Source organism: Oncorhynchus mykiss, chromosome 1, assembly GCF_013265735.2.
Source record: "Oncorhynchus mykiss isolate Arlee chromosome 1, USDA_OmykA_1.1, whole genome shotgun sequence".
Taxonomy (NCBI): Eukaryota; Metazoa; Chordata; class Actinopteri; order Salmoniformes; family Salmonidae; genus Oncorhynchus; species Oncorhynchus mykiss.
The window spans coordinates 34154296-34178683 of NC_048565.1; the positions used below are offsets into that span (position 1 = coordinate 34154296).

A 24388-nucleotide genomic window follows, 5' to 3' on the forward strand; every position below is an offset into this window, starting at 1 on the left:
GCAGCGCCATCTCATGTGAGTTGCGCACACATTATATAGATACTTGGCCGCATATCTATAGAATATGTTAATATGTGTGTGTTAGGTTCAGAAGGTATGTGTTCAGAGGGCAGTGTTATCTGGTTTGCTACCAGGCAGGCTGTACCACTTCTTTCTGAGGACGGAGAAAGAGTCCTTCACAGACAGCCCCCCTGCACACACACACACACACAAACACACACACACACACGCACGCACACACACACACACACACACACACACCTGTCTCCCTGACTCTGCTTAATCGGTGTGTGTGTGCATGTGCGTGTATGTTAGCTCCCAGTCCAGTGGAGTTTTTTATCCTCAGTAAGACCACCTCGTCTGTGACAGTTGGCTGGGGCCAAGCCAGCGGCGATGTGAAAGGCTTCATCCTGTCAATTACAAACCAAACCTCCAATCAGCAGCTGAACCTCTCTGCCCAGGAGACATGGTGAGTCCTGCCCTCCTGGCACACTGTCCTTATTGGCTGATCTAGCTGCCCCTTGCTGTCTGGGTAACACTGGTTGTGTTTGTGTGTGTTCGCATGTTTGTGTGTGTGTGTGTGTGTGTGTGCGCGTGCGTGCGAGCGTGTGTGTGAGCGTGTGTGTGTAGGTCCTACAGGTTTGAGTGCCTCTCCCCAGGAAGCCATTACACAGTAGATGTTATCAGCAGCAATGGAGAGAGGAGGAGTACAAATGCTTCTGTAGACATCAACACCAGTGAGTAATGGAGACACACAAACACACACCAGGAATTCAGAGTTTATCTCCAGTTTATGTTCCAGGTCAAGTTCAACTGCTTTTTTTCTACATGCACACACACACACACACACACACACACACACACACACACACACACACACACACACATGCACATACCTACACACACTACATATTAACCACATACAACGAACCCAGTACGATTAATTAAGATTGGTTGAGAGCGACGAGGGGAATGTTGATTGACTGATATGACAAAAGATGTTCTGATTGGTGTTTCTCTCTAGTCAAAGGAGCCCCACAGGAAGTGCTGCTGGTGGAAGAGGATGTGACCTCATCAGTGTTTGTGAGTTGGGGAGCTGCCGCAGGGGGATGGAGGGGTACAAGGTAGTACACCGTCCTGTCCTCTCCCTTACTCTCTCCTTTCTCTCTCTCTCTCTCCTATTTTCTTCTCCTCTCCTTTCCTTTCATTTCCTCTTTTCTCCATAATGTATCATTTACATCCCCTGACAAATCATTAACAATGGCAAATCATTAGCAACAACAGTCTAGGTTTACCCATTCATAATAAGCCCTTTACATACACAAATGCTCAAACACACAGTCATCACTCGCTCGCTCTCTCTCACACACTAACACACACACACACACACACATAGAATGAGTTCTTCGTCAGAGGAAGCAGGACAGATGGGTCAAGTAACACTCAAGAGAACACACTCACCTGGTGGTTGCCTAGTGATCGTTGTCAGCGCAGATTGGCTCTGGTTACCGGCCATTTAAAGATGTATGACCCCCCCCCACAGCCACTGCCAGGGAGAATGACCAAGCACAATACACACACGCACGTACACACACAAACACACACACAGACAGACTTACTGCTTTATTCTGTCCAGATAAACAGAAATGCTGTTCGCTCTATGTCATTGATTTGGGGTTTGTCACTGCCAAAACAACATTTGATTTTGCCCAAACAACATCCCACATTTGATTTGGTCCTCTAATGTTTTGTCTGATTGTGTGTGTTCTTCTTAGCTACTGTTGTGTCCATCAGGGGACAAGTCGTCATGTCGTGAGATGGTGGTCCATAGCAACAGTCTCCAAGTTGGAGGTTTGACCCCAGGATCAGATTATGACATTACCATCCTTAGCCTGCTGGGATCAGACACCAGGCAACCTGTCATTACACAGTTCTCCATACGTAAGACACAAACACACTCACACAAATCAACCTCTTTGTGGCAACTCTAAATGTAACTGGCCATATCAGGGCCGTATCAGAGTTCCTAGTTGTAACCTTTGAACCTCAGATATGTGGAGAGACTGAGACAGAGCTGAGTGTGAGATAAGCCAGATGAGACATTATACTAATGTGTGTGTGTGTGTGTGTGTGTGTGTGTGTGTGTGTGTGTGTGTGTGTGTGTGTGTGTGTGTGTGTGTGTGTGTGTGTGTGTGTGCTGCAGGTCCGGCTGGTGTGTGTTCCCTCGCTCTCCTCCATGTTAACTCTTCCTGTGCCGTGGTGAAGTGGGATGCTGCCATTGGCCAGTTTGACTTCCACAGGGTAACTGTGGGAAATGGCTTGCATTCACACACGCTAGTGGTTGAGGCACGGCTGTAGCTACAACATGAGTGTGGGGTGCATCAGACAAGAAGTGGCAGGGACAACAGCCTCCCTGACCATAACGACAGGTACCTGAGTGCAACACAACTATTACTGAACTAAAATATAAATGCAACATGCAACAATTTCAATGATTTTAATGAGTACAGTTCATATAACGGAATCAGTCAATTGACACAAATAAATTAGGCCCTAATCTAAGAATTTCACATGACTGGGCAGAGGCGCAGCCATTGGTGGGTCTGGGAGGGCATAGCCCCAAGCACTTGGCAGCCAGGTCCACCGACTGGGGATCCAGGCCCAGCCAGTCAGAATGAGTTTTTCTCCACAAAAATACATATATCTCTATCTGTCCCTCCCTTCATCTCTCTCCCTCCCTCTCTTTCTTTCTCAGTACCGGGCCGTGTGAGGGGTGTGTGTATGGTGAGTGTGTCTGCTCAGAACTTCTCTCTGCATTGGGAGCAGTCAGAGGGGTGTGTGGACCAGTACCTTGTCAGCCTGCTGCCCATCCAAGGAACTGTCTCTGTCTACCACACACACAATGGACACGTACAGGTACACACACACACACACACACACACACACACACACACACACACACACACACACACACACACACACACACACACACAAGGAAGCGATTACACAGTAGATGTTGTCAGCAGCAATGGAGACGAGAAGTTAACCTGCTTCTGTTAACATCAACACAAGTGAGTTATGGAGAAACACACACACACGAACATACTAGCACATACAGTGGCTTGCGAAAGTATTTACCCCCCTTGGCATTTTTCATATTTTGTTGCCTTAAAACCTGGAATTAAAATCGATTTTTTGTGGGGTTTGTATCATTTTATTTACACAACATGCCTACCACTTTGAAGATTCAAAATATGTTTTATTGTGAAACAAACAATAAATAACACAAAAAAAAACAGAAAACTTGAGTGTGCATAACTATTCACCCCCCCCCAAAGTCAATACTTTGTAGAGCCACCTTCTGCAGCAATTACAGCTGCACGTCTCTTGGGGTATGTCTCTATAAGCTTGGCACATCTAGCCACTGGGACTTTTGCCCATTCTTCATGGCAAAACGGCTCAATGTCCTTCAAGTTGAATGGGTTCTGCTGGTGTACAACAATCTTTAAGTCATACCACATATTCTCAATTGGATTGAGTTCTGGGCTTTGGCTAGGCCATTCCAAGACATTTAAATGTTTCCCCTTAAACCACTCAAGTGTTGTTTTAGCAGTATCCTTAGGGTCATTGTCCTGCTGGAAGGTTAACCTCTGTCTCAGTCTCAAATCTCTGGAAGACTGAAACAGGTTTCCCTCAAGACTTTTCCTGTATCTAGCAGCATCCATCATTCCTTCAATTATTTTTTTAGATTTTTTTGTTGTTGTTGAATTTTACCCCCTTTTCTCCCCAATTTCGTGGTATCCAATTGTTAGTAGTTACTATCTTGTCTCATCGCTACAACTCCCGTACGGGCTCGGGAGAGACAAAGGTCGATGCGTCCTCCGAAACACAACCCAACCAAGCCGCACTGCTTCTTAACACAGCGCGCATCCAACCTGGAAGCCAGCCGCACCAATGTGTCGGAGGAAACACTGTGCGCCTGGCGACCTGGTTAGCGTGCACTGCGCCCGGCCCGCCACAGGAGTCGCTAGTGCGCGATGAGACAAGGATATCCCTACCGGCCAAATGCTCCCTAACCCGGACGACGCTAGGCCAATTGTGCGTCGCCCCATGGACCTCCCGGTCGCGGCCGGCTGCGACAGAGCCATCATTCCTTCAATTCTGACCAGTTTCCCAGTCCCTGCCGATGAAAAACATCCCCACAGCTTGATGCTGCCACCACCATGCTTCACTGTGGGGATGGTGTTCTCGGGGTGATGACAGGTGTTGGATTTACACCAGATATAGTTTTTTCCTTGATGGCCAAAAAGCTCAAATTTAGTCTCATTTGACCAGAGTACCTTCCGAGTATGTTTGGGGAGTCTCCCACATGCCTTTTGGTGAACACCAAACGTGTTTGCTTATTTTTTCTATAAGCAATGGCTTTTTTATGGCCACTCTTCTTTAAAGCCCAGCTCTGTGGAGTGTACAGCTTAAAGTGGTCCTATGGACAGATTCTCCAATCTCCGCTGTGGAGCTTTGAAGCTCCTTCAGGGTTATCTTTGGTCTCTTTGTTGCCTCCCTGATTAATGCCCTCCTTGCCTGGTCTGTGAGTTTTGGTGGGCAGCCCTCTCTTGGCAGGATTGTTCTGGTGCCATATTCTTTTAATTTTTTAATAATGAATTTAATGGTGCTCCATGGGATATTCAAAGTTTCTGGTATTTTTTTATAACCCAACCCTGATCTGTACTTCTCCACAACTTTGTCCCTAACCTGTTTGGAGAGCTCTTTGGTCTTTATGGTGCCACTTGCTTGGTGGTGCCACTTCCTTGGTGGTGCCCCTTGCTTAGTGGTGTTGCAGACTCTGGGGCCTTTCAGAACAGGTGTATATATACTGGGATCATGTGACAGATCATGTTACACTTAGAATGCACACAGATGGACTTTATTTAACTAATTATGTGACTTCTGAAGGTAATTGGTTGCACCAGATCTTATTTAGGGGCTTCGTAGCAAAGGGGCTGAATACACTGCTCAAAAAAATAAAGGGAACACTTAAACAACACAATGTAACTCCAAGTCAATCACACTTCTGTGAAATCAAACTGTCCACTTAGGAAGCAACACTGATTGACAATACATTTCACATGCTGTTGTGCAAATGGAATAGACAACAGGTGGAAATTATAGGCAATTAGCAAGACACCCCCAATAAAGGAGTGGTTCTGCAGGTGGTGACTACAGACCACTTTTCAGTTCCTATGCTTCCTGGCTGATGTTTTGGTCACTTTTGAATGCTGGCGGTGCTTTCACTCTAGTGGTAGCATGAGACGGAGTCTACAACCCACACAAGTGGCTCAGGTAGTGCAGCTCATCCAGGATGGCACATCAATGCGAGCTGTGGCAAGAAGGTTTGCTGTGTCTGTCAGCGTAGTGTCCAGAGCATGGAGGCGCTACCAGGAGACAGGCCAGTACATCAGGAGACGTGCTCACCAGAGGTACCGAGATGAGATCCTCAGACCCCTTGTGAGACCATATGCTGGTGCGGCTGGCCCTGGGTTCCTTCTAATGCAAGACAATGCTAGACCTCATGTGGCTGGAGTGTGTCAGCAGTTCCTGCAAGAGGAAGGCATTGATGCTATGGACAGGCCGGCCCGTTCCCCAGACCTGAATCCAATTGAGCACATCTGGGACATCATGTCTCGCTCCATCCACCAACGCCACGTTGCACCACAGACTGTCCAGGAGTTGGCGGATGCTTTAGTCCAGGTCTGGGAGGAGATCCCTCAGGAGACCATCCGCCACCTCATCAGGAGCATGCCCAGGCGTTGTAGGGAGGTCATACAGGCACGTGGAGGCCACACACACTACTGAGCCTCATTTTGACTTGTTTTAAGGACATTACATCAAAGTTGGATCAGCCTGTAGTGTGGTTTTCCACTTTAATTTTGAGTGTGACTCCAAATCCAGGCCTCCATGGGTTGATAAATTTGATTTCCATTGATCATTTTTGTGTGATTTTGTTATCGGCACATTCAACTATGTAAAGAAAAAAGTATTTAATAAGAATATTTGATTCATTCAGATCTAGGATGTGTTATTTTAGTGTTCCCTTTATTTTTTTGAGCAGTGTACATATGTACGCACCACTTTTACATTTTTTATTATTATTATTATTATTTTTTAAACAAGTTATTTTTTAATTTCACTTCACCAATTTGGACTATTTTGTGTATGTCCATTACATGAAATACAAGTTGTAATGCAACAAAATAGGAAAAACACCAAGGGGGATGAATACTTTTGCAAGGCACTGAAGCTCCCCCAGACCCAAACCATTCCCAGCCCTGCTCAGCAGCCAGGTGTCAGATAACCCCCAATGTAACCTAACACACACACACACACACACACACACACAGGTTGAGTAATAGAGCTCATTATTTATTAGGTAGACCTCCTGAGCTAAACCCTGAATCATTTATTCAGTGAAGCTGCTCTCCCCAGAAAGAGAGAGATAGAGAGAGAGAGTGCCGCATGGAGTTATGTTGGACACAATGTCCTGACTCTCTCTGACCCTAACTTGCTGACCACTGGACGACTGGGTTACTTCCAGAGCTGGACTATAACTACTACTGTTGCTACCCTGGACTAGTACTACTACTGTAACTTACCTGCTCTAACTGTTTCTACTTTACGGTGGTATGCACCGCCCTGAAACTCTTCAACTCTAACCGACTAACCGTGGCTAACTGTTCTTAACTGTGGACTGGGTTACTACTTTAGGCCTGGACTACTGCACTAAGAACTAAGCTGCTGTAACCTGCTGTAACACTGACCTGCTGTAGCTAAACTGTTGACAACACTGGACTGAAGAACTGCCAACTAGAACTTCACGCTAACTGCTAACTCTGGACTAAGCCCTCCAATCTAGAATCTTTCGATAATGGCTAGCACTAGACGCTAACACGGCCTCTTCCTCTCTAACCTGCTGCCTCTGACCAGCTAACTGTGCTAACTCCATCATGGGCCTCACTCTCCTCCTGCTCATCACCTACCTGGGATACACACACTCACAGGTTAGACTGGCGAACACACACACACACACACACACACACACACACACACATACACATACACATACACATACACATACACACACACACACACACACACACACACACACACACACACGTCTGCAACCGCATAGTTGTGTTGTGGTCATGTTCTGACCATGCGGTCTCTCATCAGGCTGATGTATCCAGTATGAGTTCTCGAACAGCGTTTACAGTCATGGTGACTGCCGCGTCCTCCTCCAACCTCAGCCCTCCGGTCAGCCGCATTATCAACACCAACGAAACCGGTGAGTCACAAACACACACACATGCACACGCATACACAAACACTTTAATGTGTGAAAGCCAAACTGATAGTGCTCTGAGGAATCGTTGGGTCTGTTCTGCTGCTGCCCTCTGCTTTATTATCTCCCACACAGTGTGTGTGTGTGTATGTGTGTGTGTGTGTGTGTGTGTGTGTGTGTGTGTGTGTGTGTGTGTGTGTGTGTGTGTGTGTGTGTGTGTGTGTGTGGTAACTGTAGTCGTGCTAAGCAGGATGAATGATGCTGTAGTGAATGTCAGTGAAATGCCAGAGCTCTCACCAGAATAGAGCAAGCTGGTCACACACACCCACACCCAGTTGGTTGACCCAATACCAAACAACATCAGTATCTGCAGTATCTGCAACAAGAGTAGGGGAGACCGGGGCTGGTTCTCTCACGGGTTAGTTGTCATAGTTTTAATTATTCCCAATCTAAATGGACCTGTGTAATATTTTTAAGGTTAAAATGCATGATTTAAAAAAAAAAAGAAATCATCCAACTGGTCAACTCACACTCATGACAAACAATTGAGGTGTGTGAATCTATGTTTTTCATAGGTGAAAGTTGTAAAAAATAATCTTGGAATTTTCTTTGGAAATGTTGGAATTATGTGAGTATCCATGAACAATTATGGTTTGTAGAAAAGAGAAACAGGGGAGATATATTTCAAGCCTATCCATTTTCTGTCACACACCCACACACGCACACATGCGTGTGCAAACACACACATACTGTAAATACTGTACACTCACATTTACACAAAGTGTCATATATTATTCTTACAGCATAAAATGCTGAATTTTGCTAGGAATATTGTTTGATCAAAGAAAGGCTTTGCTATTTCTAAGACTGTATGGTATAGTGCTTAATTTCCTGTTACAAAAGGAATAAGCTACTAGCAAACATAGTGGCAACCAACCCCGGTCACCTCCATCTTTCACAACATCCTCCCAATTTGTTGAATGGATTTACTTGTTAAGGACCTTTATGTATGGATTGGATGCTTTATGATGACATATTTAATAGAATTTCAGGAGATTTTGGTGAATATGGCTTGAACTACTTCTTCTTCCTCCTCCTCCTCCTCTAGCCCCAACATCCCCACCTACCAATCTAGAGGGAGAGAGGGTAGGCTCCAATGGGATCCTTCTGTCTTGGACCATGCCCTCTGACTCTCCCATCGACGGTTATGTGATCAGGTAAAGAGACATACTGTATGATGTAACCCCAGATTAAGGTGGACTAAGCCGTGCGTCCTCTAAAACACAACCTAGCTACTGCTTCTTGACACAACGCCCACTTAGCCTGGATGCCAGCCGCACCAATAAGTCAGAGGAAACACCATAGACCTGGCGATCATGTCAGCATGCATTTCACCTGGCCCACCACAGGAATCGCTAATGCACGATGGGACAATAACATCCCTACCGGCCAAACCCTCCCCTAACCCAGATGACGCTGGGCCAATTGTGCGCCACCACACATGACACACACACTTACCCCACCAGGACCTCTATATCAGGAGTTGTGAAAAGAAGGCCCGGAAAGTCGTCAAAGACCCCAACCACCCAAGCCATAGACTATTTTCTCTACTGCCGCACAGCAAGAGGTACCGGTGCATCAAGTCTGACACCAACAGGCTTTTGAAGGGCTTCTTGGTCTCCCAAGTGGCGCAGCATTCTAAGGCACTGTATCACAGTGCTAGAGGCGTCTCTACAGACCCTGATTCAATTCCAAGCTGTATCACAACCGGCTGTGATTGGGAGTCCCATAAGGTGGCCGGGTTTGGCCAGTGTAGGCTGTCATTGTAAATAATAATCTGTTCTTAACTGACTTGCCTAGTTAAACATAAAAATAAATGTGTATCTATTTCAGGTACAAGGAGATGTGTCCATATCCAGATACCACCTTCAAAGAGGTGACCAAGCACCTAGATGTCCCTGAGACCCTCCTCAACCTCTTTTTACCAGGATCTACCTATAACATTAAGGTAACACTCAATCAGTACACATAAGTACACTGTAAATTCCAATGTGTTGTCATTACTCAAAACTCTTGAGGAAACCTGTTGCACTTCAAATATCTGAGTACAGTTACTCTAAGTGATTTTGTAGTCATTACTCAAACCAATAGATTCACTGTGACCCTGTAGGGCAGTAGTCACCAACCGGTCGATCGCGATCTCCAAGCCTTTTGTAGTCGATTACCAAACATTTCTATATAAAATCCAACGATAAAGCTTTGCGTTCCTATTTTTATTTCTTGTTTCGCGCTGTTGACAGTAGGTGCAGTGGTGATTTTAGCATGTAATTCTTGGTGGGGCAAACCCCCAAAAATGTGGGCAGATGCATGCCAGCAAAGGCACTACACAACACAACACAAAACAATACATTAGTTGCCCTGTAATGGTGACAAACGGTGCCCACAAACTGTTAGGACAGCAGTCCCAACACCTTACCACTACGACACTTGGTTATCAACGGAGCCTTGTCTGGCAGCGAAACAGTTAATTCAGCCTCATTTACTGACTTTAGAAAACATAGGTGATATGGCTTACTTGCTTAAACAAATGTGGTTTCTACTGACAATTGAGATGTACAAACTATGCCATAAGGGGACGACAAGCGGATAAGAGGAAATCTGTAATTTCGATTAAGACATTAATAAGCAAGCCACGACGGACGTAGTCAATATAACTATTTGTTCAGCACTTTGGAAATGTACAGCGACAGAATTCAGAACATGGGCCGTTCTCCCTGTTCACCAAGTCTGAAACGTAGGATAAATAAAGGAGGCATATAAGCAGACGATGAAAGCTTTTACAATATTCAATGATTACATTTCTCTAAAACATGTTATAGGCTACATGTTCACCACCAAGTCAGAACAGTAGATGAAATGAAGAAGGGAAAATATACCAAATTATAAGGATGAGGCACATGGGCTATGAACAGCTTATTACACAGCATACACTTAGTATTACTTTCTTAGCTACAGTATACATATCTCTGTGGCATATTGCTTAATTTATGCAGCACCATACAAGACATTTTTGGAGTCACATGCTGACCAGACTGGACGCATTGCGTACGGGAGCGTTGCAAAATACAGTATATTTACACATACATGTTATTCTATCATTGCACCAACACTGCTTGTGCGCGTCAGCGAGCGTCTGCGTAGCCAGGCGCTAAAATAGAACTTGGTTCTATTTGTGATACTCAACGTGCTGCAAGTCCTGCCTCTCCCATCTCCTCAACGGTTTTTAGGAGCATATACCCACTTAGGTGATTGAAAGATGAACGGAGGTACCCACTCCAGTCCAGTTGGTAGTGGTAATGCACCTTAAAGTTTGTTAACAACCGCCATATAAAGTCCAAAGAGGAAGAAGCCTGAAGGAGGAGAGATTACTAGAAATGAACTCAGTTGACCATTTTATCTGTGGATTAATTGTCGGAGTAGAGAACCTTGTGCATTTCAGGTAAAATAACAACCCAATGTTTATGTCCAAGGACAAATGAGCTAACATTTGCCATAAATGTTGAATGCTTTTCAACCTATCCCCAAATTAATATAATTGGTTCAGAGTTTGTTTTGATATTTCAACCTACGTGTCCTGATCGCGTCTGGTGTGGGTAGACAAAATCAACTTACATGCAATGGCGCACGCAGACAAATGCGCGGTCTGGTCAGTATGTCACCTTGTTGTGCTGTGCTCACTTGAACAGGAATGTGGCGCGGCGGTCCTTCGTGGGTAAATTTTGTGATTGAACTTTGTCATCAAAGTCTGGCATTCTCTGGATTTATGGCGCTTTCAAAACAACTGGGAACTCTGAAGAAAAAAAAATCAAATCATGATGACGTCTGTGATCTTCAGGTCGTAGCTCTAGAAAGAGGCCCGAGTTGGATAACCTTTCAAAACGTATTTTCCCAGTCGGAGCTCGTTTTTTCCCCCAGTTCCCAGTTGTCTTGAACTCACTGAAATCAGATTTCCCAGTTCCGAGTTAACAGTTGTTTTGAGCTCGGCAGAAATCATACTGGATTGACAGCATGGCCAATGTTGAATGTTTATAATTTTAAGCATTAAACCCAGAATTGGGACCACACAACCACTGCACTGAATTTCTCTTCATTATTTATCTTCATATGACAAGGATTGAAAAGCATTTGCCAGTAGATCGTTGACTTGATTCATGATGATAACTGCTAGCTTGCTAGATAAGTTACTGTAGATATAACGTGATTTTACTTAATTTTATCTGTGGCCAATGACCTTGGGCCTTCTTGGATGGGCACTTCTAATGAAACTCGATGGCAAAACCCAAAGGGCTACAATTTTTTAGGTCTAACCCTTAGACTTGGCGGTGACGTAGTGTCCCCATGAGTGACAAAACACTGAGCCAAACACGGTGCAACGCTCCGTATTTTCTGCTGGCTTGCCCCACCACCACAGAAAGCACTGAGCTAGGCTGAAACTGCCTTAGTCAAGAAAACAAAAAAGAGACAATGTTTGTATGACACCTTATTAACTCAATGATATATATCTTTTTTACATTGTTTGCAAACTGATATGTGACACGTATTAATGCCAAAATAACATGCAAAACAGTCAAGCTAAAAATAATTATAAACTGGGTGTTTTCGAGCCCTGAATGCTGATTGGCTGACAGCCGTGGTATATCAGACCGTATACCACGGGTATGACAAAACATTTATTTTAACTGCTCTAATTACATTGACAACCAGGTTATAATAGCAATAAGGCACCTGGGGGGTTTGTGATATATGGCCAAAATACCACTCCGCGTTGCGTCGTGCATAAGAACAACCATTAGCCGTGGTATAATGGCCATATACCACACCTCCTCTGGCCTTATTGCTTAATTAAATCTTTATGGCAATACATTACATATCTCATGAGGCCTTGTTTTGAGGCCTAGCTTTACCCTAATGGCTGTGTGTGTGTGTGTGTGTGTGCATGCCTGTGTGTTCTAGGCAGATGCCTCTAGCGGGGAAACTATTCTCTTGGTCTGGTTGAATAATTCATTGTGATTAAATTATTGATCGTATAAACAGATCTATGGATCAGCCATGCTGTTCTTTTTCCACATAATTTTATGTCAACATATTGTATGTGGTCATGGTTAATAGTTTTCAGAATGCATTAATCCTTAATTACCTGTGTGTGTGTGTGTGTGTGTGTGTGTGTGTGTGTGTGTGTGTGTGTGTGTGTGTCACATTACCAGACTGGGTGTACTGTGTAAGCACACCCAGCAGTACTGAGCGAGCTATGTGCTGCTTTGTCCTGCTCCTCATTCAATAATCTCTATCCGTTGTTTCCTTTTCTCTTCCTTCTATTAATATTCTCTGTTCTATTTTCAAAGCTATGTAGCCATTTCATTATCTTATTAGAGTCAGAACCTCGTTTTAACATCTCATCTAAAGGGTACTCTCTACAGCAGGGTTGGGCAAACTATGGCCCGCGAGCCCATTCAATCCACTGTGCAGGAGGTTTGCGTAAAACCCCTTATGTCATTTTTTTTTAAGGGGGAAATTATTTTTGGGGGTTTAAAAAAACACTCCAGGCCACTCATGAATGTCTAAAACTAGATAGAGAGGATGTAGAAATTATAATGGATTCATATATTTTAAAATACCTGCCCTTTTTCTGGCCCGTGAAATAGATTTTGACAAAAAAATTGGTACAAAAATAATCTGTGTGGCCATTCGTTGAATTTTGAAATCCCGATGTGGCCCTACTGCTGTACACGGTAGTTACCCATTATATGATGCAAAACTTGTCATACTGGCTGTATTTTTTATTTAACTAGGCAAGTCAGTTAAGAACAAATTCTTCTTTACAATGACGGCCTACCCTGGCCAAACCTTAACAACGCTGGGCCAATTGTGCGCCGTCCTTTCGGACTCCCAGTCATGGGTGGTTGTGATATAGCCTGGAATTGAACAAGGTTCTGTAGTGACACCTCTATCACTGAGATGCAGTGTCTTAGACAGCTGCGCCACCTGGACGCCCCCTAAATGTATGCCTGATTGAACGGGGAATACTTCAGATGCACATGAAATGACCCCGGGAATCGCTCAGAGATGCACACAAATTATATACATAAAAAATGGGTGAATATTTCCTTTAAGACTAATATTTCCTTTAATATTGACCCCATCTGGCCTCCCCAACACCACAGCCAGCATCATCTGTGTCTCCCTTCCAGGGATGATTAGTGCTATCTGGGATCCTTGGGATGTCCCTACCCTAAACCCTAACATTAACCCATACCTTTACCATTTTACATTTCTACTTCAATGGGGTAGGGACTTCCAAAGGATCCCGGATAGCATGAACCATCCAGGGATTGACCAGGCCCAACTTGCTTAGCTTCAAAGACAAACTAGCAGTGGGATGCTATGGCTATGTGTGTGTGTACCTGCCTGCCTGGTGTTGTGTGGCTGTTGCATCAGTAAAAGTTCTGAATCTTGAATTAGTAATAATGACTCTCTCTCTCTCTCTCTCTCTCTCTCAATCTAGGTTGCAGCAGAAAACTCTGCTGGTATTGGTCCCTATAGCAAGTCTATGTACATCAAAACTGCTGAGGCCCGTAGGTATCCAATAATAACATACAAACACAGACACACTTATACACACAGACAATGACATCAGCTTGTCTATCCCTTTCTCAAGCCCCCGGCCTGGTGACTAATCTGACAGCATTTGCTCAGAACCACACGTTCGTAGTGGTCACGTGGTTCCTGCCGCTCCGCATCAACGGTCTGATCAACAAGTTTGCGGTCAAAGCCAAACACGCTCGTACCGGTCAGACTGTCCGCATGCTGGAGCTGGATGCTGAGGAAATCATGACCGTAGCGCTACCACACTGCAACGTACGTATGTCTGTCTTTGTCTTTCTCATTCTTTCTCTGTCTGTCTAGAGATACTCTGACTATATCGGTAACAGAAGACTATCTAGTTTTAACTTTGGTCCTCTGTGACAGATGTGAGATGAGCTTTTTCAACTGGTTTTTCAACTTTCAGAAAATATATTGCAGTCCAAACAGAGCAATGCTACAGGCCTCCAGTTTTTTTTTTTCTCTCTCTCTCTCTCTCTCTCTCTTCAGCTAAATTCAAAGTGGATTTATTGGCATGGAAAAAAACATGTGTTTACAGTGCCAAAGCAAGTGAAAAAACAAAACAACATCGACAAAAACCAACAAAGCAAATTAAACAAAATGAAGACAAAAACAATCAGACATTAACAGTAAACATTAGACAGCTTTTAAAATCTGATATTATTAGCAGTTAAAAAATGTAAGCTCTGTCTTTGTGTACTTAAAATACACAGTGTGTGTCTGTGTTTGTAGGATGCAGTAGAAATCCTGTCTCGTGGAACCGCAAGTCCATCAGAGGTGACAGCGTCCTCTCCTCCTGTCACCCTGTCAGCCGTCCCACCTGCCGCCACATGGGCTGTACCAATATCCGTAGGGGTGGACCAGCTGCGACCCTACACAGCATACGTCTTCGAAGTGTCCGCTTTCACCTCCGACGGAGAGGGACAGGTAGCCTCCACCATGGTCCGCATGCCTGAGTCAGGTACACATACACACACTCCACCTCTCTACATCTACATATCTCTGCCCATCTCTCCATATCTCTTTCTATAACCATCTACATCTCAATCCCTCCGTGTCTCACTATCTATTCCTCGCTTCATCTCTCTCTCTCACCATGTGAATATGTATTTGTGTGCTGCAGCCCCAGAGGACCCTCCCTACAACCTGTCGGTATGGAATGTGACGTCTAAGTCAGTCTCTGTCTCCTGGGATCCGCCAACCATTGTTACCGGACGCTTCAGCTACGTCACCCATCTCTACGGCCCCACAGGTACACACACACACACACATGCAGACACACACATATACAGGACATTTCATATACTTGCTGAAGTAAAAACACTGAAGGTGGCAGATCTAACCCTAACACTGTGTGTGTGTGTGTCAGGGTTTATCTATGAGAACAGCACAGGGGACCTGAAGTTTGCGTACTCTGGTCTGACTCCCTACACACACTACAGAGTAGAGGTCCGGGCCAAGTCTGCTGGCTTGCTGGGGCCTGAGGCCTTTTCTGCAGTACTGACACATTCTGAGGGTAAGAACAGACACATGTCTTGAGTGATCTACCAGTGCAGTAGTTTTCCTTTCCCTATTGGTCAACGAGGTGAGTGCAGAAGTATTTACCTACCTTGAATATCTAAACATTCTGCCTGGTTCTCTAACATTGTCTCTAAGACTGTCTGGTTCTCTGTGTGCGTGTGTGTGTGTGTGTGTAGCTCCCAGTGCGGTGCAGGCTCTGCAGGCAGTAGCACTAGACTCTGTGTCGGTGGGTGTGAGTTGGAGAAGCCCTGCCCAACCCAATGGTCTGATCACACAGTACAGACTCCTGGTTCTGTCTGACAACACACTGCTGCAGGACATCACTCTCATCGGAACACAGGTACCACTCTGTGGATCTGGTTTTACTATCCTTGTGAGGACCAGAAATCCTCACAAGGATACCAAAACAAGTAAAATTCAGACAAGTGGAGAACAAAATGTATACAGTACCAGTTAAAGGTTTGGACACACCTACTCATTCCAGGGTTTTTCTTTATTTTTACTATTTTCTACATTGTTGAATAGTAGTGAAGACATCAAAACTATGAAATAACACATGGAATCATGTAGTAACCAAAAAAGTGCTAACAAATCAAAATATATTTATGTTTGAGATTCTTCGAAGTAGCCACCCTTTGCCTTGATGACAGCTTTGCACACTCTTGGCATTCTCTCAACCAGCTTCATGAGGTAGTCACCTGGAATGCATTTCAATTAACAGGTGTGCGTTTGAGCCAATCAGATGTGTTGTGACAAGGTAGGGTGGTTTACAGAAGATAGCCCTATTTGGTAAAATACCAAGTCCATATTATGGCAAGAACAGCTCAAATAAGCAAAGAAAATGACAGTCCACCATTACTTTAAGACATGAAGGTCAGTCAATATGGAAGATTTCAAGAACTTTCTTCAAGGGCAATCTTAAAAACCATTAAGCGCTATGATGAAACTGGCTCTCATGAGGACTGCCACAGGAAAGGAAGACCTGGAGTTACCTCTGCTGCAGAGGGTGGACCATTTCAGATCGTCAGTGATATGTATGCCGAGGAACTTGAAGCTTTCCACCTGCTCCACTTCGATCCCATCGATGTGGATAGGGGCGTGCTCCCTCTACGGTTTCCTGAAGTCCACGATCAGCTCTTTTGTTTTGTCGACATTGAGTGAGAGGTTATTTTCCTGGCACCACACTCCCAGGGCCCTCACCTCCTCTCTGTAGGCTGTCTCGTAATTGTTGGTAATCAGGCCTACTACTGTTGTGTCATCTGAAAACTTGACGATTGAGTTGGAGGTGTGCGTGAAATCAAATCAAACTTTATTTGCCACATGCGCCATACACACATGTGTAGACTTTACCGTGAAATGCTTACTTACAAGCCCTTAACCAACAGTGCAGTTTAAGAAGAAGAAAGTATTTACCAAGTAGGTTAATAATAAAAAGTAACACAATAAGAAAAACAATAACGAGGCTATATACAGGGGGCACCGGTACCGAGTCAGTGAAGAGGTACAGGCTAGTTGAGGTAATCTGTACATGTAGGTGGGGGCAAAGTGGCTATGCATAGGTAACAAACAAACAGTGAGTAGCAGCAGTGTACAAAAGGGAGGGTTAGTCAAAGTAAATTGGGGATTTTTATGAATTCTTCAGCAGTCTAATGGCTTGGGGGTAGAAGCTGTTGAGCAGCCTTTTGGTCCTAGACTTGGCGCTCCGGTACTGGATGCCATGCAGTAGCAGAGAAAACAGTCTATAACTTGGGTGACGCGAGTCTCTGACAATTTTATGGGCTTCCCTCTGACACCACCTGTTATATTGGTCCTGGATGGCAGGACGCTTGGCCCCAGTGATGTACTGGGCCGTTCGCACTACCCTCTGTAGCGCCTTACGGTCAGATGCCAAGCATTTGCCATACCAGGCGGTGATGCAACACGTCAGGATGCTCTAAGATGGTGCAGCTGTAGAAACTTTTGAGGGTCTGGGGACCCATGCCAAATCTTTTCAGTCTCCTGAGGGGGAGAAGGTTTTGTCGTGCCCTCTTCACGACTGTCTTGGTATGTTTGGACTATGATAGTTTGTTGGTGATGTGGACACCAAGGAACTTGAAGGTCTCGCCCCGCTCCACTACAGCCCCGTTGATGTTAATGGGGCCTGTTCGGGCCGCCTTTTCCTGTAGTCCACGATCAGCTCCTTTATCTTGCTCACATTGAGGGAGAGGTTGTTGTCCTGGCACCACACTGCCAGATCTCTGACCTCCTCCCTATAGGCCATCTCATCGTTGTCGATGATCAGGCCTACCACTGTTGTGTCATCAGCAAACTTCATGATGGTGTTGGAGCTGTGTTTGGCTACGCAGTCGTGGATGAACAGGGAGTACAGGAGGGGGGTTGAGCACGCAGCCTTGTGGGGCCCCTGTGTTGAGGATCAGTGAAGTGGAGTTGTTGTTTCCTGCCTTCACCACCTTGGGGTCGGCCCGTCAACAAGTCCAGGACCCAGTTGCACAGGGCGAGGTTCAGACCCAGGGCTCCAAGCTTAATGATGAGCTTGGATGGTACTATAGTGTTGAATGTTGATATATAGTAAATTAACAGCATTCTTATATAGGTATTCCTCTTGTCCAGATGGGATAGGGCAGTGTGCAGTGCGATGACGATTGCATCGTCTGTGGATCTATTGCGGCGGTAAGCAAATTGAGGTGGGTCTAGGGAGTCCGGTAAGGTACGGGTGATACGGTCCTTAACTATCCTCTCAAAGCATTTCATGATGACAGAAGTGAGTGCTATAGTCATTTAGTTCAGTTACCTTTGCTTTCTTGGGTACAGGAACAGTGGCGGACATCTTGAAGCAAGTGGGGACAGCAGACTGGGATAGGAACAGATTGAATATGTCCTAAACACTCCATCCAGATGGTCTGTGTATGCTCTGAGGACTTGGCTAGGGATGCCATCTGGGCCGGAAGGCGTCAGGGTCCGCGACGTGGCTGGTTGTCACTTTCTAGTCTGTGATTGTCCTTAGACTTTGCCACAAGCTTCTCGTGTCTGAGCCGTTGAATTGCGTCTCCACTTTGTCTCTATACTGACGTTTTGCCTGTTTGATTGCCTTACAGAGGGAATAACTACACTGTTTGTATTCGGCCATATTCCCAGTCACCTTGCCATGGTTAAATGCGGTGGTTCGCGCTTTCAGTTTTGCGCAAATGCTACCATCGAGCCAGGGTTTCTGGTTATGGTAGGTTTTAATAGTCACAGTGGGCACAACATCTACTATACACTTCTTGATCAACTCAGTCACCATATCCGTGTATTTGTCAATGTTATTCTCAGAGGCTACCCGGAACATATCCCAGTCCGCATGATCAAAACAATCTTGAAGAGTGGATTCCGATTGGTCGGACCAGCGTTGAATAGTCCATAGCACGGCTACTTCCTGTTTGAGTTTCTGCCTATTTGGATTTGCCAAAGGGAGGGCGGGGGAGGGCCTTGCAGGCATCCTGGTCGTTGGAGTAGCAGTGGTTGAGTGTTTTAGCAGCGCGAGTAGTACAGTCAATGTGTTGATAGAACTTCTGTAGCTTTTTCCTCAAATTTGCTTTGTTAAAATCCCAGTTACAATAAATGCAGCCTCAGGATATGTGGTTTCCAGTTTGCATAAATCCAGTGAAGTTCTTTGAGGGCTATCGTGGTATCGGCTTGAGGGGGAATATACACGGCTGTGACTATAACCGAAGAGAATTCTCTTGGGAGATAATACAGTCTGCATTTCATTGTGAGGTATTGTAGGTCGGGTGAACAAAATGACTTGAGTTTCTGTATGTTATCACAATCACACCATGAGTGGTTAATCATGAAACATACACCTCTGCCTTTCTTCTTCCCGGAGAGTTCTTTATTCATGTCTGCACAATATACTGAGACCTCAGCTGGCTGTATGGACAAAGACAGTATATCCCGAGAGAGCCATGTTTCCGTGTAATAGAGTATGTTACAATCTCTTATGTCTCTCCGGAAGGAGATTCTCACCCTGAGCTCGTCTATTTTATTATCCAGAGTCTGAACATTAGCGAGTAATATACTCGGAAGTGGTGGATGCGTGCCTCCTGAGTCGGACTAGAAGTCCACTCCGAATACCTCTGCTCCGCCAGCGGTGTTTTGGATAAGCCTCTGGAATCAGTTCAATTGCCCTGGCAGGTACGAACAAAGGATCCAATTCTGAAAAGTCATATTCCCTGTCGTAATGCTAGTGAGTTACCACCGCTCTGATATCCAAAAGTTATTTCCGGCTGTATGTAATAACACAAAACATTTCCTGGGCTAATAATGTAAGAAATAACACGCAAAAAAATTAAATACTACAAAATTGCTTAGGAGCTAGAAGCAGAGCTGCCCTATCTGCCGGCAACCGTAAGAGCTATTTTACCAAGAAGGAGAATGATGGAGTGCTCCATCAGATGACCTGGCCTCCACAATCACCCAACCTCAACCCAAGTGAGATGGTTTGGGATGAGTAGGACCACAGAGTGAAGGAAAAGCAGTGCTCAGCATATGTTGGAACTCTTTCAAGACTGTTAGAAAAGCATTCCAGGTGAAGCTGGTTGAGAGAATGCCAAGAGTGTGCAAAGCTGTCATCAAGGCAAATGGTGGCTACTTTGATGAATCTGAAATATAAAATATATTTTGATTTGTTTAACAGTTTTTTGGTTCCTACATGATTCCATATGCGTTATTTCATAGTTTTGATGTCTTCGATGTCTTCACTATTATTCTACAATGTAGAAAATAGTAAAAATAAAGAAAAATCCTTGAGTGAGAAGGTGTGTCCAAACTTTTGACCAGTACTGTATATATATTTTTTTAATTTAGGAACTCAGACCCCCGAGCAACTGCGGCCCCTCATGATGGGTTCAAAGTTGCCCATACCTGGTTTAGGGTTAAGGTTAGAATTAGGGTTAGGGGTTAGGAGCTAGGTGTTAGGGTTAGGGTTTAAGGTAATGCTTAGGGGTAGGTTTTGAAGCAAAACAAATGATTGTAAAACAAACGATTGTGTGTGTGTGTGTTTGTGCCTGATGTTTTCCTCTTATCTTCAGAACCTAAATGACACTGATCTCCATGGTGATGGAACGTTAGTGCCAGGTATCCCTGGTGACTCTCTGCGGCGTAAGAGATCAGCTGACCTCAGCCTGACCACCTCTCCGCTTGCATTCACGGTCACCCTGTCCGACCACACAGTCGTCACTGGCATGACCATGACCACAACCAGCCGCACACACAGCGCTTCAACCCCCCCTGACCTTAATCCTAACCTTGACCACAACAATTACACTGTCCCCACAGTCACTGAGAGCCCCAGTCTGACCAGTATGGGCCCTGGGACTGACCAGACCTCTGACTTTCCAGACTCCTCCCCTATGACCTTTGATGCTGTAACTTCAGGGACTTCTGTCCTCTCCATGACCTCTTCAACCCCGGCCACACCCCTCCCCTGGCTCACTGCCAACTCACATCCCGGCCAGCTCACCTCTGGCCAGCCACGCCTCTCCACCCGTTCTGCACCTGCAGTCACTGGACACCTCCAGACACTCCCCTCCACCAGGGCTGCAGCCTCCAGCACCCCGGGAGGTACTGCACTCACCTCTAACCTATAACCATTTCACCTTTTAACCTCTAAACCCTTTTAAAGGTGCAATATGCAGAAATGGCTCTGCCCTTTCCTGGTTGCTAAAATTCTAATATTTCTCCTAATTTCAGTTTACATGACCAAACAAGCACTCAAAGTGTAGAGAATCATTGTACAATCTATACCACTGTAAAATATATTTGAAATAACCAGAAATCTAGTATTTACAGTTGTTTGAAGCTGGTGTACAAAACCGAACGTAAGACGCAAACGCGAAACTTAAGAACGGGAAGCATAGAAATATTGCGCATAGAACAGAACCAACGCGTCATAGACTTGCTTTCAATACCAATGACAGATCTATAACTAACATTACTATGTGAATTTGGTTGGGTCGCCGGAAAAGTTACATATTGCAGCTTTAACACTATACATATCTACCTCCATCACTCCAGTATCCCTGCACATTGTAAATATGGTACTGGAACTGACTAACCCTATATATATAAATCAAAGTGTATTTGTCATGTGCGGCGAATACAACAGGTGTAGACCTTACAGCGGAATGCTTACTTACAGGCTCTAACCAATAGTGCAAAAAAGGTATTAGAGGAACAATAGGTAAGTAAAGAAATAAAACAACAGTAAAAAGACAGGCCAAATACAGTAGCAAGGCTATAAAATTAGTGAGGCTACATACAGACACCGGTTAGTCAGGCTGATTGAGGTAGTATGTACATGTAGATATGGTTAAAGTGACTATGCATATTGGATGAACAGAGAGTAGCAGTAGGGTAAAAGAGGGGTTGGCGGGTGATGGGGCACAATACAGATAGCCCGGTTAGCCAATGTGCGCGAGCAATGGTTGGTCGGCCCAATTGAGGTACTATGTACATCAATGTATAGTTAAAGTGACTATACATACAGTGCCTTGCAAAAGTATTCGGCCCCCTTGAACTTTGCGACCTTTTGCCACATTTCAGGCTTCAAACATAAAGCTGTATTTTTTGTGAAGAATCAACAACAAGTGGGACACAATCATGAAGTGGAACGACATTTATTGGATATTTCAAACTTTTCTAACAAATCAAAAACTGAAAAATTGGGTGTGCAAAATTATTCAGCCCCTTTACTTTCAGTGCAGCAAACTCTCTCCAGAAGTTCAGTGAGGATCTCTGAATGATCCAATGTTGACCTAAATGACTAATGATGATAAATGCAATCCACCTGTGTGTAATCAAGTTTCCGTATAAATGCACCTGCACTGTGATAGTCTCAGAGGTCCGTCAAAAGCGCAGAGAGCATCATGAAGAACAAGGAACACACCAGGCAGGTCCGAGATACTGTTGTGAAGAAGTTTAAAGCCGGATTTGGATACAAAAAGATTTCCCAAGCTTTAAACATCCCAAGGAGCACTGTGCAAGCGATAATATTGAAATGGAAGGAGTATCAGACCACTGCAAATCTACCAAGACCTGGCCGTCCCTCTAAACTTTCAGGAGAAGACTGATCAGAGATGCAGCCAAGAGGCCTGAACTGCAGAGATCTACAGCTGAGGTGGGAGACTCTGTCCATAGGACAACAATCAGTCGTATATTGCACAAATCTGGCCTTTATGGAAGAGTGGCATGAAGAAAGCCATTTCTTAAAGATATCCATAAAAAGTGTCGTTTAAAGTTTGCCACAAGCCACCTGGGAGACACACCAAACATGTGGAAGAAGGTGCTCTGGTCAGATGAAACCAAAATGGAACTTTTTGGCAACAATGCAAAACGTTATGTTTGGCGTAAAAGCAACACAGCTGAACACACCATCCCCACTGTCAAACATGGTGGTGGCAGCATCATGGTTTGGGCCTGCTTTTCTTCAGCAGGGACAGGGAAGATGGTTCAAATTGATGGGAAGATGGATGGAGCCAAATACAGGACCATTCTGGAAGAAAACCTGATGGAGTCTGCAAAAGACCTGAGACTGGGACGGAGATGTGTCTTCCAACAAGACAATGATCCAAAACATAAAGCAAAATCTACAATGGAATGGTTCAAAAATAAACATATCCAGGTGTTAGAATGGCCAAGTCAAAGTCCAGACCTGAATCCAATCGAGAATCTGTGGAAAGAACTGAAAACTGCTGTTCACAAATGCTCTCCATCCAACCTCACTGAGCTTGAGCTGTTTTGCAAGGAGGAATGGGAAAAAATGTCAGTCTCTCGATGTGCAAAACTGATAGAGACATACCCCAAGCGACTTACAGCTGTAATCGCAGCAAAAGGTGGCGCTACAAAGTATTAACTTAAGGGGGCTGAATAATTTTGCACGCCCAATTTTTCAGTTTTTGATTTGTTAAAAAAAGTTTGAAATATCCAATAAATGGCGTTCCACTTCATGATTGTGTCCCACTTGTTGTTGATTCTTCACAAAAAAAATACAGTTTTATATCTTTATGTTTGAAGCCTGAAATGTGGCAAAAGGTCGCAAAGTTTAAGGGGGCCGAATACTTTCGCAAGGCACTGTATATGATAAACAGAGAGTAGCAACAGCATAAAAGAGGGGTTGGGGGGTCACACAATGCAAATAGTCCAGGTAGCCATTTGATTACCTGTTCAGGAGTCTTATGGCTTGGGGGTCAAATCTGTTGAGAAGCCTTTTGTCCTAGACTTGGCACTCCGGTACCGTTTGTCATGCGGTAGTAGAGAGAACAGTCTTTGACTGAGGTGGCTGGGGTCTTTGACTATTTTTAGGGCCTTCCTCTGACACCGCCTGGTGTAGAGGTCCTGGATGGCAGGCAGCTTAACCCCAGTGAAGTACTGGGCCTTATGCACTACCGTCTGTAGTGCCTTGCGGTCAGAGGCCGAGCAATTGCTGTACCAGGCAGTGATGCTCTCGATGTTGCAGCTGTAGAACCTTTTGAGGATCTCAGCACCCATACCATTTTTTTGTTTTGTTTCCTGAGGTGGAATAGGCTTTGTCGTGCCCTCTTCACAACTGTCTTGGTGTGTTTGGACCATTCTAATTTGTTGTTGATGTGGACACCGAGGAACTTGAAGATCTCCACCTGCTCCACTACAGCCCCGTCGATGAGAATGGGGGCGTGCTCGGCCCTCTTTTTCCTGTAGTCCACAATCATCTCCTTAGTCTTGGTTACGCTGAGGGATAGGTTGTTATTCTGGCACCACCCAGCCAGGTCTCTGACCTCCTCCCTATAGGCTGTCTCGTCATTGTCGGTGATCAGGCCTACCACTGTTGTGTCGTCTGCAAACTTAATGATGGTG

The 24388-nt window shown here is 44.8% G+C and overlaps 1 protein-coding gene across 4 annotated transcripts in view; it reads left to right on the forward strand.

The window, feature by feature from the left end:
• The first annotated feature begins 249 nt into the window (after window positions 1-249).
• Window positions 250-24388, forward strand: part of LOC110521642 (phosphatidylinositol phosphatase PTPRQ) — a 45278-nt gene continuing 21139 nt past the window's right edge. Inside the window, exons 1-15 of one of the 4 annotated variants that reach the window (XM_036976194.1) lie at window positions 250-737; window positions 1025-1124; window positions 1776-1941; window positions 2204-2429; window positions 2756-2916; window positions 7228-7339; window positions 8445-8553; window positions 9230-9344; window positions 13899-13968; window positions 14052-14251; window positions 14729-14957; window positions 15120-15248; window positions 15366-15512; window positions 15694-15857; window positions 20587-21118. In XM_036976194.1, coding sequence (XP_036832089.1) covers window positions 2366-2429; window positions 2756-2916; window positions 7228-7339; window positions 8445-8553; window positions 9230-9344; window positions 13899-13968; window positions 14052-14251; window positions 14729-14957; window positions 15120-15248; window positions 15366-15512; window positions 15694-15857; window positions 20587-21118 — 2032 coding nt within the window. In that variant the 5' untranslated portion in view covers window positions 250-737; window positions 1025-1124; window positions 1776-1941; window positions 2204-2365. Of the gene's footprint in view, window positions 738-1024; window positions 1125-1775; window positions 1942-2203; window positions 2430-2755; window positions 2917-6823; window positions 7056-7227; window positions 7340-8444; window positions 8554-9229; window positions 9345-13898; window positions 13969-14051; window positions 14252-14728; window positions 14958-15119; window positions 15249-15365; window positions 15513-15693; window positions 15858-20586; window positions 21119-24388 lie in introns of those variants that run through there. The other 3 variants (XM_036976180.1, XM_036976186.1, XM_036976202.1) reach the window with 3 other exon arrangements.